General features: G+C 49.9%; 1 protein-coding gene across 1 annotated transcript; it reads left to right on the top strand.

Moving 5' to 3' along the window:
- The first annotated feature begins 1,545 nt into the window (after nt 1–1,545).
- RPL7L1 (ribosomal protein L7 like 1) lies at nt 1,546–18,919 on the top strand. The gene is given in 8 exon segments (XM_075347401.1): nt 1,546–1,615; nt 1,618–1,636; nt 5,606–5,711; nt 6,076–6,239; nt 7,568–7,705; nt 14,155–14,264; nt 15,230–15,439; nt 18,486–18,919. Coding segments are annotated over 7 exon segments (816 nt in total). The 3' UTR covers nt 15,439; nt 18,486–18,919.
- Nucleotides 18,920–19,545: the final 626 nt, after the last annotated feature.

Genomic DNA, 19,545 nt, shown 5'->3' with positions numbered 1-19,545 from the left:
TTTTTTTTTTTTTTAATTATTTGTTTAAATAATTAAAAAAACTGCATGGGGTCCCTCTTATTTTGATACACATCCAAGATACACAGCTGGGGGCTGTACCCTGTAACCGTGGGCATTATCTGTGCTGGGTATCATAATATGGGGGACCCTATGTCATTTTTTTTTTATTTATTTTTTACTGTACGAGACTCCAGTGAGGGGGGGAGCAGTGAATACGCATGAGGCTAATGAAAGGCATCGGAAGTAGGAGGGGCCACGGGAGCAGGTACGGATGATCCTAGAATGTATGGGGTCCTTCCAGGTTAGTGGGCGTGAGCAGCTGGGTTAGGCTACTTTCACACTTAAGTTGGACGGCTTCCGTAGCATTGCGTTGTGTGACGGATGCAACGGATGCGTTGCATATAATGGCACAACGGATGCTACGGATCGTACAAAACAACGGAAAGCTGTTTTTTTTTTTGTTTTCTTCTTTACAGTTTTACAGGCAGGAGACTATTGTGAACGATCAGCTGATCGCTCTCAATAGCCAGCGGCCGGTCGCTCAGCTGAGCGCTGTCACTTGCCGGCGGCCGGGCATACCGGCGGGAGGGCGTTCAGCTGAGCGCTCTCACTTGCCGGGCGGCCGGGCATACCGGCGGGAGGGCGTTCAGCTGAGCGCTCTCACTTGCCGGGCGGCCGGGCATACGGGCGGGCGCTCAGCTGAATGCTCTCACTTGCCGGCGGCCGGGCATACCGGCGGGCGCTCAGCTGAATGCTCTCACTTGCCGGCGGCCGGGCATACCGGCGGGCGCTCAGCTGAATGCTCTCACTTGCCAGCGGCCGGGCATGCCGGCGGGCGCTCAGCTGAACATTCGGCCATCGCGAGACAAAATAAAGTTTGTGATTTAAAAAAAAAAAAAAGAGCATGCGCAGTGAAATCCTGAGGATTCCGCTGCTCAAAACAACGTTACATGCTGCGTTCCTCCCGCTGGGCGGAAGCAACGGAGCGTCGCCCAGCGGAAGCAACGCAGGTCCTTTTGGCACAATCCTCACCCATACAAGTCTATGGGAAACAGCGGAATCCGTTAACGGATTCAACTGTTTTCCAAAAGGGCGGATTGTGACGGAAGGAAAACAATGCAAGTGTGAAAGTAGTGAGCTTGGCGATGTTTTCTCCTTTCCACTACAATCATACTTCGCCCCCCGCCTGTTGAATGGCGTCATACCTGGAAGGAGCCCATACACTCAGAGACTGGTATATACAGTATAGCAATCAGCTTGGCTTGTGCTGCACTAGGAGACTTGCGCCACTATAAAAAACAGTGGTGGCCGGTAACCTAGGCAATGAGCAGGAAACAATAAAATCTGGGTACCGTAAATAACCTTTCCAGAAAGCTGCCACCGCACTGTATATGTACAGATCTGCGGATGTGTACTAATATATACGGTACATACTCAGACAGACTTGCACTGAACCATACGGCCACATCTGCGCATGCGCACTGATGGTGAGCTACGTGTGCTGTACACAGCGCAGTGTCCCTCGCTGCCTCTCCAGACCTCAACATGGCGGATAACACGTGTTTGTGGGCGGAAGTGGATGGTACGCGCTTCCGGTTTCCGCACCTCAGAAGTGGAGGACCATGGACGGCTCAGAGTAAGTGACCGGGCAGCAGAATCCGAAGTAATCAGCGTCTGGGTTAATACGTGACGGCTAGCGAGCGAGGGGAGGCAGGCTGCGCACATGGCGGCGTGGGCGTACCGCCATTATTGGGGCAGGAGTGGACGGCAGCGGCCGCATAGCGGAGCATTGCCTCCTGTATAATAAGTGGCCTCACATGTGATAGCCTGTAGGAGAGCGCGGCTTATTGTCTGCACAGCTGGACACAAATGAGCCGTGACTTGTGATTGGCTGCTGTGGGAAGTCGCTCAGCATTCTTGAATTATGGTCAGGCTGTATGGGGAATCTGGGCTGTATGGGGCTTCGGGGGCCAAGACCTGGCCCAATACCTCATCATCATGTAAAAGGCTTAGGCTAAGTTCACATTTCCGCTAAAATGTATCAGTCACAATCCGCTGCTCTTGTAAACAGCGGAATCTGTTTAGCGGATTCCGTTGCTCCCATAGACTTGTATGAGCAGCGGATTGTGACTGATGATGCTGCGTTGCACCCTCCGCCCGACTGATCAGTCGTGGAACGACTGACCGCCGGGCGGGAGGAACGCAGCATGTAACGTTTTTTGAGCAGCGAGATCCGTCGGATTTCGCTGCGCATGCTCTCTGGCTCCCTGCACACGTCACCAGCTTTGGTTGGTTACCCGATATTTACCCTGGTTACGGTGCAAGGAGCCAGCGCTAAGCGGTGTAGGCCCGTAACCAAGGTAAATATCGGGTAACCAAGGTAAACATCGGGTGCTTTGCTGTTACCCGATATTTAGGCTGGTTATGTGTGCAGGGAGGCCGACACTTCCCCGCTCGGCCCCGCCCCCTCCCGCACTCCGCACATGTATGTACACACACCTGTCCCCAGCCATGCAGACAAGCACTGCCACCCTCGTCTGGCCCCGCCCCCTGCTCCGCCCCCTCCCGCAGTTTGCATGTGCACACACATACATACATACATACATGCACATACACACACTCACACATACACTCACCTGTCCCCAGCCATGCAGACCGCAGCACTTCTACTGACATCCTCAGCGCCTGGCCCCCCCTCCCGCACTTTGCATGTGCACACACATACATACATACATACATACATACATGCACATACACACACTCACACATACACTCACCTGTCCCCAGCCATGCAGACCGCAGCACTTCTACTGACATCCTCAGCGCCTGGCCCCCCCTCCCGCACTTTGCATGTGCACACACATACATACATACATACATACATACATACATACATGCACATACACACACTCACACATACACTCACCTGTCCCCAGCCATGCAGACCGCAGCACTTCTACTGACATCCTCAGCGCCTGGCCCCCCCTCCCGCACTTTGCATGTGCACACACATACATACATACATACATACATACATGCACATACACACACTCACACATACACTCACCTGTCCCCAGCCATGCAGACCGCAGCACTTCTACTGACATCCTCAGCGCCTGGCCCCCCCTCCCGCACTTTGCATGTGCACACACATACATACATACATACATACATACATACATACATACATGCACATACACACACTCACACATACACTCACCTGTCCCCAGCCATGCAGACCGCAGCACTTCTACTGACATCCTCAGCGCCTGGCCCCGCCCCCCGCTCGGCTCTGCCCCCGAACTCCGCCCCCCGCACACAACGGAATCCGACAAAGAATTCTGTTCTTTGTCATCCGTTGTACAGCGTTGAACAGCGCATCAGTCACATGCGTCAAGCGACGCATGTGACTGATACAAATCAACGGAAATGTGAACTTAGCCTTATGCTGCTACAGTCTGTGGGAAAACTAACCTTAAAGGGGTTGTCCAGTGAAAGTATGGCATTGCATTTCTCCCTTCCAAAGGATGTGATAAGTCACTGATCGGAAGGGTCTGACCACAGCGCCCCTCCATTGATCGGAATGAAGAACTTTTATCCCTGCTACAAAATGGCCCAGCAGGTAGGACGCCTGACCACAGTGCCATTCATTCTCTATGGGGCTGCTTGAAAAAGGAGCCCTGGTTTACCATGTGCACTGGGGATAAGTCTAGGTTCACATTTCCGTTGTTTATCAGTCACAATCCGCTGCTTTGATAAACGCAATCTGTTTGGCGGATTCCGTTGTTCCCATACACTTGTATGAGCAGCGGATTGTGACTGATGATGCTGCTGCGTTGCATCCTCCACCCGACTGATCAGTCGTGGAACGACTGACCGCCAGGTGGGAGGAACGCAGCTTGTAATGTTTTTTGAGCAGCGGAATCCTTTTAATTTCGCGGCGCATGCTCTTTCTGTGGCCGAACGATCAGCTGATCTCCCGGCAGCCGCCTTCTGTGAGCGATCAGCTGATCTGCCGCCTTCTGTGAGCGATCAGCTGATCTGCCGCCTTCTGTGAGCGATCAGCTGATCTCTCTCAAAAGCCGGCGGCTGGCTATTGTTAACGATCACTCGTTTTACAACGGAATCCGCTTTCTTGTGACAATGAATTTCAATTATTGTCACCCGTTGTACAACGCATCAGTCACAAGCGTCAAGCAACGCATGTGACTGATGCAAAACAACGGAAATGTGAACCTAGCCTAAAGGACTCCCAATATGCTGATCGAGGCAGGGCCAAGCCGTCGCACCCCCCCCATCTGTGAGTGTAGATAATGTGAGAACTCTTTACTGGACAATCCCTTTAAAATACACAACACGACATAAAAAAAGCACATTCCCAATTGCCTCCCAACTACCTCTCACTCTCTTAGGGGTCCATTTGTTCTAGTCTTTCCTAGCGGACATAATCTGGGGGTGGTCGGATAGGAGGCACCTGACGGGCATGTGGCTGTATGCTAAAGGGTTTAAAGGGAATCTGTCACCAGGTTTTTGCTCCCTCACCTGAGAGCAGCATAACGTAGAGACAGAGACCCCTGATTCCAGTGATGTTTCTTACTGGGCTGTTTGCTGTCATTTTGATAAAATCAATGTTTTCTCTGCTGCAGATCTATACACTTATATAGAGCTCATGAATATGCTGGACTACCTGGCAGCAGCACAAGTAGTCATCTAATGATGATCTACTGCTGATTAACAGTGATTTTATCAACACTAAACAGCCCAGTAAGTGACATATTACTGGAATCAAGATCTCTTCCCCTATATCATGCTGCTCTCACATTAGGTGGCAAAAACTTAGTGACTGACTCTCTTTTAAGTATGTTGCTAGCGTGGGCAAGGGTGACGTCACAACTACAGGATATGACTGCTCTGTCCAGTCTCTTGGCTCAGTGGATTTTTGCCTTCTCCTTTGTTTCCACGGACTGGCTGCAGCGGTCACGTCCTGTAATTATGATGTCACACACTACAGCCATACTCAGAAAGCTCAGGGGCAGTGGTGGAAAAATGGAGCTGTAGAGGGGAAGTACAGCTGAACATTCATACATACAACAAGCCTTTGGCTAAAAACATTGAACACAGATGCTAATTCAGTAATTGTGAGGCCTTTCCGTGGGCCGTTGTATATGCCTTTCCGTGGGCCGCCGCATGTGCCTTTCCGTGTGCCGCCGCATGTGCCTTTCCGTGTGCCGCCGCATGTGCCTTTCCGTGGGCCGCCGCATGTGCCTTTCCGTGGGCCGCCGCATGTGCCTTTCCGTGGGCCGCCGCATGTGCCTTTCCGTGGGCCGCCGCATGTGGCTTTCCGTGGGCCGCCGCATGTGGCTTTCCGGAACATGTCCACTCTCGCAGAGCCAGAATAGTGTATTCACCCGTGTCCAATGTGTTCTGACCTGTGGATATATCAGGGCTTTAGTCATTGGGGTCCTAGGAGGTCTCATAGGTGGGCCCCCAGAAATGCCTTTGGAGACATGAGTATGTTCCTATGAAACGGTTTGGAAAGTTTCCTACTAATATGTAATGCATAAGTCACATTCCCTTCTTGCTAAATACATCTTTTTCTTCTTAGACCACGGAAACTTCCACGGGTCCCAGAGAATCTTCTGAAGAAGAGAAAGAAGTATCAGGGGCTTAAAGCAGCGGAGGCCAAGAGAGCTCTAGAGGCAAAGAGAAAGGTACAGACCTGTGCATGTGAAGGGGTTAAACAGGCTCCATATCTAGGCACGTTATCTCACAGGAGAGCTGTGGCATCCGCTGCTATGGGCACTCGTCCACCATGTTACTGAATCCCATAGGTGTCCTCGTTTCTCATGTATCTGCTCTCCGGGTCTAATCGGGAGGAGAGGCTTACTGGCATCTGCATGATCTTCTCTACCGGTGCTGGTCACGATGTGCGGTGTGTTTTGTAGGAATCCTGCAGAGGGATGGCACTCTGCCATTCTCCTTTTCTCATTGGGTGGAGGTGCAATACCAGGCATGGCCTGTATACAAGAGGGGAGCTGTTTCATGGCTTTTATTTCTCTCATCTCTTCTTTCCAGGTTCCGTTGGGAAAACAGATAAAGTTTAAACGTCTTGAAAGTTTTGTGCGAGACTCCAGAAGAAAGCTAAGAGATGACAGCAGGTTACGCAGGATGCAAATCTACAGGAAGAAAATCCCCAACATTTCCAATGAGAAGCTAGCCTTTGTAGTGCGAATTACGGAGTACGTGTCACATTGATGTTTGTGTAGTGCTGCACGTCCTGGCAATATGCTTGTTACTGCAGTCCCTGCATTATCTGCTTAGCCATCACCCTACAAAGTACAGGGTTGTGGGTACCTCTGATCTGTGATTTAAAGGGGCTGTCTGGAACGAAGATATTGACCTATCCTTAGGATACAGGTTTAAAAGGAAATCTGTCATCAGCTACCCCATCTGAGAGCATTGTGATGTAGAGGCAAAGACCCTAATTCTCCTTACTTTACTGGGTGCTGCAGTTTTGATTAAAAACTGTTTTCTCTGCTGCAGATTGAGCAGTTTTTGAATGCTGCACCCTGTATGACCCCACCCACACCACTGATCAGCTCTCTGAACACTGCATAGGCAGGAAGCTGCCACGGAGTAGTCCTAAATTAAGTAAAGGAGATATTTAAAGGGAATCTGTCGGCAGTTTTTGGTACCTCATCTGAGAGCAGCATGATGTTGGCAAAAAGGCCTCGAGTTCAATAATGTATCACTTAGATTAGTGGCTGCAGATGCTCTGACACAGGGAAAGATTTTAGATTTTGCATGAAGCGGAGTTCTGGGAGCTGCCTCCGCACACACCAGGCTTTGTGTACATTTCCATAGACATATTCTACTAATCACGCAAGGGGCGGAGTCTAATTACAACTCATGCACTGCTGAGACCCACTAATGATAAAGATAAGAGGCTTAAGCTACTAGCATTGCAGGTAAAAAAAAAAAAGACTGAGATAACAGACACAAAGCTGAAGTCTTTTTTAACACATGCAGCATGCTGTCTACAGATTACATTGCAGAAACCTGCTGACAGTCCCTTTAACTGCTCACCTTTATGAGCTACATATATGCACATAATATACAATTATGGGTCTACTGCCACTTCGTCTTTCAGTTCATATGAGATCGATAATGTATATATCCTTAGGTTAGGTCATCTGTATTAGATTTTTGGGGTTCCAACACCGGGCACCCCATCCATGACAGAAATTCACTGAGTCTCATGCGACAGTTCCATTCACTTCCATAACAGCTCCATGTACCTGCTGGTTATGGGGGTGTAATCTGAGGATAGGCAATTGTGGTAGACAACCCCTTAATCTGTCAGGAAGGTTGGGGATGAAGACGCTGGGTGACCAGATTCCTGGCTTCATGAGCGCTTGTGTGGCTGATGGGAAGGTGTGTCTATTCTTTACTGTGCTGCTCTGACCATTAGTAGTGGTCTGGATGTAGATTGCTGCCTGCTTTTGTCTGTAGCTTTCTGACTAGTTGTTACATCGGCCATTTATAAAGCTTTCCATTCTCTCCTCAGCATTCAGGGTGTGAGCGACCATGTGCGAAACATCCTGACGACCTTCAGACTGCGAAAGATTTTCTCTGGCGTGTTTGTGAAGCTGACCGAAGAATCCGTGAAGAGGATACAAATGATCGAGCCATATGTGGCCTGGGGGTAAGACGCGATGATTACCTTTAGGGGTCACTGAGCCACAAAATAGAATGATAGAGCAAATAGGGCTGGAAAGCCCAGAAGCACACTAGGGTCTTACACATGACACTTGGGTAACGGTGCTCACCTGATCAGGTTGGGAAAGCATAACCCTATTTTAGAACCACGTTGTAGGAAGTGGACACACCAATGGAGCTGAGTGGGTTAAAATCTGCGCCCTTTGGCACGTGTGAACTGAACATATGGTTGTGGTTTGTCCTGATGAAGAAGATTCTCTTCAAAACGCGTTAACAGTAAAAGCTGCACTCAAATACGGCTTGACTCCTATCTCATCAATGCAGATTTTACTACTCTCCACTGATTTGTCCACAATCGAACCTTTTAACCTTTTCACAATAAATAATGTATATGTAAATCATATGTTGTGTCCCTGACTTTGATGTGGACTTGCTCACCAAGCCCACATTTTTCCCGACGGCTGATTTAACATTTTAAGTGCCGCTATTAATCTGTGACAGTGATCGCAGGGTGCATTGTGTTGTCATGGCAACAGTGGGTCTGTTGACGACCCATGTTTCTGTCATTACAAATCTATGAAAGCCAGCCCGTGGCTGATCATAGGAGACCATGATTTTAGCTATACATAGCATTGCTAATGCACTGCTATGTACAGCACAAGAGATGATTGCAGCTTTAAGCCCCATTAAGGGGACAATTAAACATAGTAAAAAGGGAAGAAAGTGTTTTTTTAAAAATCTGAAGGGAAAAAATGACACGGTCAAATTGCCCCCTTTTTGCCACATTATTAAAATATAACAATAAAAAACTGCAAATTTTGCTCTCCATGTGTTTGCACTCTTACTATATAGAAACCCCTTCAAGTTTCCGTTTTTTATTTTCGTTTTTTTCCTCCCCTTTTTCCAAGAGCCATAATTTATTTTTTTTTTCCGTCAATCTTGCCATATGAGGACTTGTTTTGTGGGACAACTTGTACTTTTGAATGAAACTATTAGTTTTACCATATAATGTACTGGAAAATGGGGAAAAAATTCCACATGTGAAGAAATAGTGAAAAAAGTGCAATTGCACAATTGTTTTGGGGGTCTTTTATTTAGCACGTTCACTATATGATAAAACTGACATGTCCATATGATGCCTCACGTCGGTACGAGGTCGTAGATACCAAACATATACTTTTTTTTTTTTTTTTTTTTTTTTATCCAAGGGGTGAAAAAAAAAATTCAGAAGAGTGGCTACAAAATCGCTACTTTTTTTGGACATTTTCCGAGACCTGTAGCATTTTCATTGTTCGGGATCTGGGGCTCAGTGACTGCTTATTTTTTGAAGGCAGATGTACCAGTACATTCTTGGACGTAAAGGGGTTAAAATATAAAATTAATCTGATCGGTATAACAAGAAAAAAAAATATCAGAACACCAGAATTACTGTATTTTTTCAATTTATAAGATGCACCCCAAATTCAGAGCAAGAAAGGGTGAAAAAAAAAAATGGGGTCCGTCTTGTAATCTGGTGGTGTCTTACCGGAGGGGGCAGTAGCGGTGGCGGAGGCTGGTGCTGCCATTCTTGGGGCAGCTGTGCTTGGGCTCAGGCTGGTGCTGCCGTGCTGGGGCAACTGTGCTTGGGCTCGGTGCTGCTGGGGCAGCTGTGCTTGGGCTCAGGCTTTGGCGGAGGCTGGTGCTGCCGTGCTGGGGCAGCTGTGCTTGGGCTCAGGCTGCGGCGGAGGCTGGTGCTGCCGTGCTGGGGCAGCTGTGCTTGGGCTCAGGCTGCGGTGGAGGTTGGTCCTGCCGTGCTGGGGCAGCTGTGCTTGGGCTCAGGCTGCGGCGGAGGTTGGTGCTGCTGGGGCAACTGTGCTTGGGCTCAGGCTGCGGCGGAGGTTGGTGCTGCTGGGGCAGCTGTGCTTGGGCTCAGGCGGAGGTTGGTGCTGCTGGGGCAGCTGTGCTTGGGCTCAGGCTGCGGCGGAGGTTGGTGCTGCCGTGCTGGGGCAGCTGTGCTTGGGCTCAGGCTGCGGCGGAGGTTGGTGCTGCTGGGGCAGCTGTGCTTGGGCTCAGGCTGCGGCGGAGGCTGGTGCTGCCATGCTGGGGCAGCTGTGCTTGGGCTCAGGCTGCGGCGGAGGCTGGTGCTGCCGTGCTGGGGCAGCTGTGCTTGGGCTCAGGCTGCGGTGGAGGTTGGTCCTGCCGTGCTGGGGCAGCTGTGCTTGGGCTCAGGCTGCGGCGGAGGTTGGTGCTGCTGGGGCAGCTGTGCTTGGGCTCAGGCTGCGGCGGAGGTTGGTGCTGCTGGGGCAGCTGTGCTTGGGCTCAGGCGGAGGTTGGTGCTGCTGGGGCAGCTGTGCTTGGGCTCAGGCTGCGGCGGAGGTTGGTGCTGCCGTGCTGGGGCAGCTGTGCTTGGGCTCAGGCTGCGGCGGAGGTTGGTGCTGCTGGGGCAGCTGTGCTTGGGCTCAGGCTGCGGCGGAGGTTGGTGCTGCCGTGCTGGGGCAGCTGTGCTTGGGCTCAGGCTGCGGCGGAGGTTGGTGCTGCCGTGCTGGGGCAGCTGTGCTTGGGCTCAGGCTGCGGCGGAGGTTGGTGCTGCTGTGCTGGGGCAGCTGTGCTTGGGCTCAGGCTGCGGCGGAGGCTGGTGCTGCCGTGCTGGGGCAGCTGTGCTTGGGCTCAGGCTGCGGCGGAGGTTGGTGCTGTCGTGCTGGGGCAGCTGTGCTTGGGCTCAGGCTGCGGCGGAGGTTGGTGCTGCCGTGCTGGGGCAGCTGTGCTTGGGCTCAGGCTGCGGCGGAGGTTGGTGCTGCTGGGGCAGCTGTGCTTGGGCTCAGGCTGCGGCGGAGGTTGGTGCTGCCGTGCTGGGGCAGCTGTGCTTGGGCTCAGGCGGCGGAGGTTGGTGCTGCCGTGCTGGGGCAGCTGTGCTTGGGCTCAGGCTGCGGCGGAGGTTGGTGCTGCCGTGCTGGGGCAGCTGTGCTTGGGCTCAGGCTGCGGCGGAGGCTGGTGCTGCCGTGCTGGGGCAGCTGTGCTTGGGCTCAGGCTGCGGCGGAGGCTGGTGCTGCCGTGCTGGGGCAGCTGTGCTTGGGCTCAGGCTGCGGCGGAGGCTGGTGCTGCCGTGCTGGGGCAGCTGTGCTTGGGCTCAGGCTGCGGCGGAGGCTGGTGCTGCCGTGCTGGGGCAGCTGTGCTTGGGCTCAGGCTGCGGCGGAGGTTGGTGCTGCCGTGCTGGGGCAGCTGTGCTTGGGCTCAGGCTGCGGCGGAGGTTGGTGCTGCCGTGCTGGGGCAGCTGTGCTTGGGCTCAGGCTGCGGCGGAGGTTGGTGCTGCCGTGCTGGGGCAGCTGTGCTTGGGCTCAGGCTGCGGCGGAGGTTGGTGCTGCCGTGCTGGAGCAGCTCGCAGCTGTGCTTGGGCTCAGGCTGCGGCGGAGGCTGGTGCTGCCGTGCTGGGGCAGCTGTGTTTGGGCTCAGGCTGCGGCAGACGGTGCGGGCTTCAAAGAAATGGCGCCCGGAGTCAGCGCAGATTGAGCTTTAGGCTCAATTGCAAGCCGAGATCTCATCTGCGCAAGCGCCACCTCCGGGCGCCATTTTCCTGAAATCCATTAGACGGAAATAAGTGGGCCGGAGGTGGCACCTGCGCAGATGAGAGCTTGAGTTGAAAGCTTCAACTCCGCATGCGCCAGCTCCGGGCGGCATTATTTGAAGGTCTCACCGCCCGACCTGCAGCGCCAGTAAAGCCGCCGGAGACCATGCACGGACCCTGCACAGCCACTGCAGCAGTTGCTGACTCTGCACAGCCGCACCAGCCCAGCCACCGCAGCCCTGACACAGCTGCTGCAGCATTCTTCTGACCCCTTGCAACCTCTTTCCTCCACCCTGGTATGCTGTATACAAATTATAAGGCTCACCCCTCACTTTCCTCCAAAATTTTTTGAGTGAAAAAGTGCTTCTTATAATCCGGAAAGTACGGCACGTTTTTGGGCTGCTGCAACATTGCCATATGAAGTGATCAAAACATTGTAACTGGCTCAGAATGGTAGCAGTAAAAACTAGTGTTGAGCGAGTGGTTAGCTATTCGTACTCCCATGAAAAGTACAGCTTTCAGGTTACTCGCTACTTAGTATTTCCCATTGACTTACATTGTGCCCGCTACTTATAATGAATATGTGAGCAGCGGACAGTACTCACTAACAGCAAAGCGAGTACCAATAGTCAACTACTCGCTCAACACTAGTAAAAAAGAAAGTCTGCTCAAGGTGCAAAAAATAAGCCCTCACACAGCCCCATATAGGGAAAAGTGAAAACAGCACGGGTCTCGGAAAATGGAGATAAAAGCAAAAAAAAAAAAAGATATATATAGACATATAGATATATATGAGATATACAGTCAGGGCCAGAAATATTTGGACAGTGACACAAGTTTTGTTATTTTAGCTGTTTACAAAAACATGTTCAGAAATACATATATATATATATATATATATATATATAATATGGGCTGAAAGTGCACACTCCCAGCTGCAATATGAGAGTTTTCACATCCAAATCGGAGAAAGGGTTTAGGAATCATAGCTCTGTAATGCATAGCCTCCTCTTTTTCAAGGGACCAAAAGTAATTGGACAAGGGACTCTAAGGGCTGCAATTAACTCTCAAGGCGTCTCCCTCGTTAACCTGTAATCAATGAAGTAGTTAAAAGGTCTGGGGTTGATTACAGGTGTGTGGTTTTTGCATTTGGAAGCTGTTGCTGTGACCAGACAACATGTGGTCTAAGGAACTCTCAATTGAGGTGAAGCAGAACATCCTGAGGCTGAAAAAAAAGAACAAATCCATCAGAGAAATAGCAGACATGCTTGGAGTAGCAAAATCAACAGTCGGGTACATTCTGAGAAAAAAGGAATTGACTGGTGAGCTTGGGAACTCAAAAAGGCCTGGGCGTCCACGGATGACAACAGTGGTGGATGATCGCCGCATACTTTCTTTGGTGAAGAAGAACCCGTTCACAACATCAACTGAAGTCCAGAACACTCTCAGTGAAGTAGGTGTATCTGTCTCTAAGTCAACAGTAAAGAGAAGACTCCATGAAAGTAAATACAAAGGGTTCACATCTAGATGCAAACCATTCATCAATTCCAAAAATAGACAGGCCAGAGTTAAATTTGCTGAAAAACACCTCATGAAGCCAGCTTAGTTCTGGAAAAGTATTCTATGGACAGATGAGACAAAGATCAACCTGTACCAGAATGATGGGAAGAAAAAAAGTTTGGAGAAGAAAGGGAACGGCACATGATCCAAGGCACACCACATCCTCTGTAAAACATGGTGGAGGCAACGTGATGGCATGGGCATGCATGGCTTTCAATGGCACTGGGTCACTTGTGTTTATTGATGACATAACAGCAGATAAGAGTAGCCAGATGAATTCTGAAGTGTACCGGGATATACTTTCAACCCAGATTCAGCCAAATGCCGCAAAGTTGATCGGACGGCGCTTCATAGTACAGATGGACAATGACCCCAAGCATACAGCCAAAGCTACCCAGGAGTTCATGAGTGCAAAAAAGTGGAACATTCTGCAATGGCCAAGTCAATCACCAGATCTTAACCCAATTGAGCATGCATTTCACTTGCTCAAACCCAGACTTAAGACGGAAAGACCCACAAACAAGCAAGACCTGAAGGCTGCAGCTGTAAAGGCCTGGCAAAGCATTAAGAAGGAGGAAACCCAGCGTTTGGTGATGTCCATGGGTTCCAGACTTAAGGCAGTGATTGCCTCCAAAGGATTCGCAACAAAATATTGAAAATAAAAACATTTTGTTTGGGTTTGGTTTATTTGTCCAATTACTTTTGACCTCCTAAAATGTGGAGTGTTTGTAAAGAAATGTGTACAATTCCTACAATTTCTATCAGATATTTTTGTTCAAACCTTCAAATTAAACGTTACAATCTGCACTTGAATTCTGTTGTAGAGGTTTCATTTCAAATCCAATGTGGTGGCATGCAGAGCCCAACTCGCGAAAATTGTGTCACTGTCCAAATATTTCTGGACCTAACTGTATATCTCTATCTATATATCATATATACATTATATATTATCAAGCTGTCCTGATGAACATAGCCGGGTCTGTCTATGGGCTTGTACAGCACCTGGCTATTTCCAGCAGTCCCATAGACAGTGAATGAAGCGGAGGGCGAGCATGTGCACCTCTGCTCCATTTAAGATGGAGCTCTTTAGAGTCCATTTCTTTGGATCCAGAGCCACGTTCTCGGGGTCTCTGAAGTGCCCAACAGTCAAGTTTTCAGAAATCCATAAATGATCTAAAATTCCAAGCATAGGAATAACTTTAGATTTTGGGAATAACCTTTTTTATTACAAAATAAATATATTTTCTGTAATAAAATCCCACTTAATATTGAATGTCTGTCTGATTTTAGGAATTGTATGATGCACATTTTTTTGACCTCCTTTTACTTTGCAGTATCCCAAACTTGAAGTCTGTACGAGAACTCATCTTAAAGCGTGGACAAACAAAAGTGAAAGGCAAAAAGAAGCCCCTCACGGACAACAATATGATAGAAGAGGAGTTAGGTAAGTGTCTTTAGCATAAAAAAAGGGATAGTTATTGCTAGCCGACTCCAAGTCTATACCCCCAATGTCTGATGGGTAAGGGTTTAAAGAATCCCTCCCGAGAAGTTTTCATCTGTATATACTTATGTACTGTAGTGTGAGGTTATTAATCTACTCACCTATCAACGCTTTCTCCAGGAGCCAGAGCTGTTCTTTTGTCAGTGACATAACCGCACTTCAAGACTTCAGACTCTATGGAGCTCTCTTAAAATGAGTCTATAGAGCCTCATTAATATGCTCCATAGACTTGCATTGAAAAAGCTACTTTAGGGTCACGCATAGTGTAATGTGACCCAGAGAGCCTGCAGAGTGGTGATGTCACTGCGAAGAGGAGCAGAACGGCGCTGGGCACTGGAGAGAGCAGCGGTAGGTACACCATACAGAGATTTATAAAGAAAACCTCATGAGAGGGCTCCGTTAACCTCATTGGCACTAGAGCGAGGGTATAAAGGGTGCTTGGGAAGCCCTGTGCCACTTTGTCTCCTGTGGACTCCTCTTCTTATTCAATCTTCCACATAGTTTGGTGTTGCCTATAATGAGCAGCCTTTCAGCCTTCCAAGAAAGACTGACCTATTTGCTTGGAGATGGTGGAGTGAGGCTTGAATCTTTTAACCACTTCATTCCATGTCAGAGGTCATTCCCGATTTGATTCAAATTTGTGAGCCCACATTTAGAGACTGGTGTATCTCATCCAAGTGTAAGCAATGGAGGTAGTTAGATTTCTTAAGACTCGCCTTTTGCTGCATTTTTTAATAAAAGTAACCTAAAAAGGCACCTCCTTGTTACCGATCATTTTTTTTCCCAATTTGCTGAATGACAGTTTTTGCAAATTTTTTTTTTTTTTTTTAAATTTATACTTCCTTGTAAATGCGGTCGATTCTTACACCTGTGCATTGACCTTTTTTCCCCCTCCCCTTCTGTTTCAGGAAAACTTGGCATTATCTGCCTAGAAGACGTGATTCACGAGTTGTATTTAGCTGGAAACAACTTTAAGGCAGTAAATATGTTTTTGTGCCCCTTCGAATTGTCCATATCCCGTCATGCAGGCATTAACAGGAAAGGCTATCTCACGGAAGTGGGCGATCCTGGAAACCGAGGCGCTGGCATTAACCAGCTTATACGAAAGCTCAATTAAGGTGAGGAGTCGCTAGTGACCCAGTGACTATGGGATGAAGCGGTCTAATCTATACGTCACCAACCTTTATTGTGGCTGGCTCCAATACCCCACATAGGTCTGCAGCTACATTACAGAGCTCTTCATACTGTTTTATATTGAGATTAAGAGAATCTGAGGGCAGTGGAAAAGGGGCAGCGCTTTCTACCCACTCTGCATACGCATGGTGGCGGGCTGGGGACTATATAGGTGCTCATCAGAGGACTAGCACAGCTGCAGCAGATAAGATGGTGTTTTATCAAAACTACAGCAAGAAGGTAAAATAATTCACCTTGCACTTAAATAACTTCTGTGTCCTCCAACTGGGAAGCATGAATCCGGTGACAGGTTTCCTATAATAGCTTTATTTTTTTTAACCCTCCGCCTTCAATACATGTACTATAGATCTGTTGGAGTCTGTGTCCTGAACTTGCTCTGAAGGGATCACACAAAGCAGCTTATGGGTCCATGAGAAAATCTGAGTCTGTATGCTGTTTTGTTCGTGCTTATGCAGGAGCTCCATGCTATTGCCTGCCGTGCTGCGTGCTGCTCTGTGCATGCTTATGCAGGAGCTCCATGCTATTGCCTGCCGTGCTGCGTGCTGCTCTGTGCATGCTTATGCAGGAGCTCCATGCTATTGCCTGCCGGGCTGCGTGCTGCTCTGTGCAGGCTTATGCAGGAGTTCCATGCTATTGCCTGCCGGGCTGCGTGCTGCTCTGTGCATGCTTATGCAGGAGCTCCATGCTATTGCCTGCCGGGCTGCGTGCTGCTCTGTGCAGGCTTATGCAGGAGTTCCATGCTATTGCGTGCCGGGCTGCGGGCTGCTCTGTGCAGGCTTATGCAGGAGTTCCATGCTATTGCCTGCCGGGCTGCGTGCTGCTCTGTGCAGGCTTATGCAGGAGTTCCATGGTATTGCCTGCCGGGCTGCGTGCTGCTCTGTGCAGGCTTATGCAGGAGTTCCATGCTATTGCCTGCCGGGCTGCGTGCTGCTCTGTGCAGGCTTATGCAGGAGTTCCATGGTATTGCCTGCCGGGCTGCGTGCTGCTCTGTGCAGGCTTATGCAGGAGTTCCATGCTATTGCCTGCCGGGCTGCGTGCTGCTCTGTGCAGGCTTATGCAGGAGTTCTATGCTATTGCCTGCCGGGCTGCGTGCTTTAGAGCTGCTGTGTATTATTATTATTATTATTTATTATTATTATTATTGTCATTTTTTTCTATTTTTAAACAATTGGTGTGGGTCTTAGCAGCAAATGAGCATCAAGATATTGAAAAAAATATTATATATATCTATCTCGCTATTCTTTAAAGGGGTAATCCAGGACTGCTTATTTCTGCATGGAAGGGTTTGTGGTACTTGCCAGTCGTTCCCGCATTGAGTTTCTGTAGATCTGAGGTCACTGGCGAAAAGTGGAGTATTTTGAAGTGTAACACATTGGCACCTCGTGAGATTGTCAGGAGCTGTCGAACACCCAACCAAAGTCAGATGCCAATTGAAACTGTTGTACCGTATTTTTCGCTTTATAAGACGCACCAGAATATAAGACGCACCCGAAACTTAGACATAAAAAAAGGTAAAAAAAAGAAAAATGGGGTCAGTCTTATACTCCGGTGTTCTCTTACCGGAGGGGGGCAGCAGTGGTGGTGAAGCGGGGTCACAGGAGGCACAGGTTGTGCTGGCAGGCGCGGCAGGTCAGTGGCAGCAGGTGCCGTGGCATCCGTGGTTGCAGGCGCGGTGGCTTCCGCGGTGACAGGATCCGTGGGGTCCGTGGTGGCGGCAGCAGCCGTGGCGGGTGAGCCGTGCAGCAGGCCGGTGCAGTGAGTGTCCGCGGTCCCGGTTCAGTGGTGGCAGCGGTGGCGACTGCTCAGTGGTGGCAGGGACTGCTCAGTGGTGGAGTGTGTCCGTGGTCCCGGTTCAGTGGTGGGAGTGGCGGCGACGGCTCAGTGGTGGGAGCGGCGGCAACTGCTCAGTGGTGGCAGCGGCAGGGACTGCTCAGTGGTGGAGTGTGTCCGCGGTCCCGGTTCAGTGGTGGCAGCGACGGCTCAGTGGTGGGAGCGGCGGCAACGGCTCAGTGGTGGAGTGTGTCCGCGGTCCCAATTCAAGTAATGGCGCCCGGAGCAACGCATGCGCAGATGGAGCTCTCATCCAAGAGCTCCACCGGCGCCATCATTTGAAAGTGGGACCGCGGACAACTGGTAAGCTGCACAGCCGCCCGCCCCGCATGCACAGAGTGGCAGCCAGCAGGCTACCCGCCCACCCTGCGTACAAGCCGCCGGGTACCTGTGCTTGCGTGCGGTGGCAGCCGGGTACCCATGGCTGTGTGCGGGCGGCAGCTGTGTGACTGTGTGAGGGCGGCAGCCGGGTACCTGTGTGAGGGCGGCAGCCGGGTACCTGTGTGAGGGCGGCAGCCGGCTGCCGCCCGCACGGGCACCCGACTGCCGCTCGCACACAGCCATGGGTACCCGTCTGCCACTGCATGCAAGCACAGGTACCCGGCTGCCGGCCCCACACAGCACCCGCTGCCGCCCGCACACAGCTACGGGTACCCGGCTGCCGCTGCACGCAAGTACAGGTACCTGGCCGCTTGCATGCAGCCACAGGCACCCAGCCGCCCGATCGCCTCAGACAGGACCCCCCCCCCCCGGTACCGCTTTATAAGACGCACCCCCGATTTTCCTCCCAAAATTTGGGGAGGAAAAGTGCATCTTATAAAGCGAAAAATACGGTAAGTGGCGATATCAGAGATTGACAGCAGCAGTTAAATGGTTAAACTGCAATGATCAGCGCTTGTTCTGGTCCACTGTTGGTAGATGCAGCTGCAGGCTGTATAACGCAGCTGGCACCTGCCAAGTATGGAGCAAGCCTGGTTCCTGAACCAGCACCTGGGGTGAAGTAACAGACGTGGTTTGGGGTGGAGGACACTTTAAGGCCTAGAAGAACAGCAGAAGTGACACAAGAAGCCCCATATGCTGTGCACATACCAGGTTGATTTGCCATCAGCTAATTGTGTAATGTGTCTATTGTTTTTTCAGGATGACCGCAGTTATTCAGGAGCTCACACTTGTGAATCATCAGTGCCCTTCAAAGTGACTTTCAATATTTTCTTAAGAGGTGCTGGTCGCTCACATGCTTGCTGATGGATTGCTGCACAGAGACTTCACCAGAGAGGAGCAGGATCTCACACGTTTGTATGTCTGATCTCACTGCCCACACTTTCCACCGCCTCCAAACATCATCTGGCCGAGTTAATTGGACATTGACTGTAACGAACACCTTTTTGATTTTTTTTTTTTTTAAAACCTCCAAAGTCCTTTGGCCTATGAAATGATTGACTTGTGCGGCCATGGACGACGGGCTGGAGTACTATCATCATGTATATATAACAGCGATGGCATGAGTCACATGCTATCCAAACATATATTTTTTTTTTTTTGTATACATATTAAAGTTTATATGTACAAGTCTATATGGACTGGATACTATGTATTTGTAGGGAGAGGTTATGCAGACCGAGTTGACCTTTTCTTTGTGTTGTTCAATAATTAATGGTCAGATGGTTTGCTGCAATTGGGTCTTTGCACAAAAAATTCACAACTAAGGTCAATGCAGGTGAATAGGTGTGGATATTCCTCATTAGTCTTGACAGGACTAATAATCTTTTATACACCATCCATTTTTGCACCACTTTACAACTACGGAAATTACAAACAAGTAACATGACAAGTGAGCGAAACAAATGAATAAACAATAAGAAAGAGAGGTTCCTGGCCATAAGGGTAGAACCCTTTAAAGAACCAAGTTTGAAACCTTTAGGGGATGACTCTGTACAGGGCACTGCTCCGTGGCCCCCTCAAGGACCAGGTCCTTGGCTCATTGGGGCTGATGTTGTACAGGGCCTCAAGTCATGCCCTTCATGACAGGTCTGTGGCCCATAAGAGCTGAAGCTGTACAGGGCACTGTTGTATGGAGGGCTGTGGGGTTGGTGTCCAATTTGGAGTCTGAGTTGACGTCTGTATAAAATGGACCAGTTCTGACTCCTAAAATATATAATACATTGGGTACAGCGGTTCAATGCAGAATGTGATGAATATT

Source organism: Anomaloglossus baeobatrachus, chromosome 5, assembly GCF_048569485.1.
Source record: "Anomaloglossus baeobatrachus isolate aAnoBae1 chromosome 5, aAnoBae1.hap1, whole genome shotgun sequence".
NCBI classification, from domain to species: domain Eukaryota; kingdom Metazoa; phylum Chordata; class Amphibia; order Anura; family Aromobatidae; genus Anomaloglossus; species Anomaloglossus baeobatrachus.
Note: the sequence above shows the minus strand (reverse complement) of the source record. Positions and strands in the feature narration are given on the sequence as shown.